This window comes from Sinocyclocheilus anshuiensis, unplaced genomic scaffold, assembly GCF_001515605.1.
Source record: "Sinocyclocheilus anshuiensis isolate Anshui unplaced genomic scaffold, SAMN03320099.WGS_v1.1 scaffold705, whole genome shotgun sequence".
NCBI lineage: Eukaryota > Metazoa > Chordata > Actinopteri > Cypriniformes > Cyprinidae > Sinocyclocheilus > Sinocyclocheilus anshuiensis.
This window is the reverse complement of record NW_015536493.1, coordinates 396151-397568: the sequence shown is the minus strand read 5'-3', so window position 1 is coordinate 397568 and position 1418 is coordinate 396151. Positions and strand designations below refer to the sequence as shown.

At 39.8% G+C, this 1418-nt stretch overlaps 1 protein-coding gene across 2 annotated transcripts in view; it reads right to left on the bottom strand.

The window, feature by feature from the left end:
* bckdk (branched chain ketoacid dehydrogenase kinase) overlaps positions 1-1418 on the bottom strand; it is a 20101-nt gene that overhangs the window by 2455 nt on the left and 16228 nt on the right. For both annotated transcript variants that reach the window (XM_016482275.1, XM_016482282.1), the window contains one exon: positions 772-927. In XM_016482275.1, coding sequence (XP_016337761.1) covers positions 772-927 — 156 coding nt within the window. The remainder of the gene's footprint in view (positions 1-771; positions 928-1418) is intronic.

The window sequence follows — 1418 nt, the reverse complement described above, 5'->3', positions numbered from 1 at the left end:
TCATTATAATCTGTAATTATGTCCCCACTGGATGCAACAAATGCCTCGTTTATAATAGGTTTTAATGTTTTTGAATCGTCGCTCCGGCCGGGACAGGGCATCACAATATGGTAAGGGGGCGTAACATTTCCATCACACGCTTGAGGTATTCGGCCAATCACAACGCACTGGATAGCTGGCCAATCAGAGCACACCTCGCTTTTCAGAACGATGAGCTTTGTAAACGAAGTTTCAAGTTTTCGACGCGTTTCAGAAAGGCGGGGCATAGAGGAGAAACAATAATGTACAGTATGTGGAAGATAATGTGGTTTTTTTTTACTTTAAACCGCATAAACATTTCATTACACCAAATACACAAAATAATGCTCTTTTTAGCAACATCATATGACCCCTTTAATTAGAAAAGGATGCCAGTTGCCATCTGGTCTTCTGTAATTGTGATTTGAGACTGCTCGTAGTGAGGAGTGCCGGCATAACACTTTACGCTTACAGATCCAGACCGAACTGGTTAAATCTGGATCATGTAGTGCAGACCACTTTAGCTACTATACTGATCTTGCAAGAATGCACAGAAGTCAGCTGCTGCATGTGGACAAGACATAAATATTTACTCTTGAAGAGGTGAAAAGCATGTTACAACTGAAAAAAAGAGACATGATCCCAAACAGTCCATCAATAATTTACATAAAAACCCAACCTTAGCACCAAACCTTTGAAGCAGCTTTTAATTTGAGCTTGTGCTCTTTTTCACATAGGTCTAGCTCCTCTTACCCATGCATGGGTCCAGACTGGGGGCCGCTGTTGGTAATGTTGTTGAAAAGGTTGCTCATGCGGGGATCCTGGGCGCTCTGTTCAGCTGTGCTGAAGTGGTAATCCATCACCTGATCCAAAATGCTGTGAGGAATGCCACTGCCACGGTCTGAGATCCTGCAAAGTAATATGAACATCACTCTGCTGTTTTAGGCAAATCAGTTTCATTTACTTGTGCAATGCATTTACATATATATTTCATCAAACAACTATGAAAAATTACTATTAGATTCTTAACCAGTCTGAAAATCAGCCTAAATGGCCAAGTGGATGTGAATTAATTACAGAGTAAACAACTCACCCCCTCGAACATGTGAATGAAAATCAGCATGAAATAATCTGTGAGTGAGTCTTTTAGGGTCCATTCAGTGCGGTTCAATGAAAGGTGAAATTTTTCATGTGTGCCAACATCATTACACTTATTTTGTGTTTACCAAGGATTTGTTGACCAAGTCTAAAGTGAACGTTACTGTTGTTATTAAAAGGGTCATATGATGCGATTCCAAGTTTTCCTTTCTCTTTGGAGTGTTACAAGCTGTGGTGCATAAAGAAGATCTGTAAAGTTGCAAAGACTAAAGTCTCAAATCCAAAGAGATATTCTTTATAAA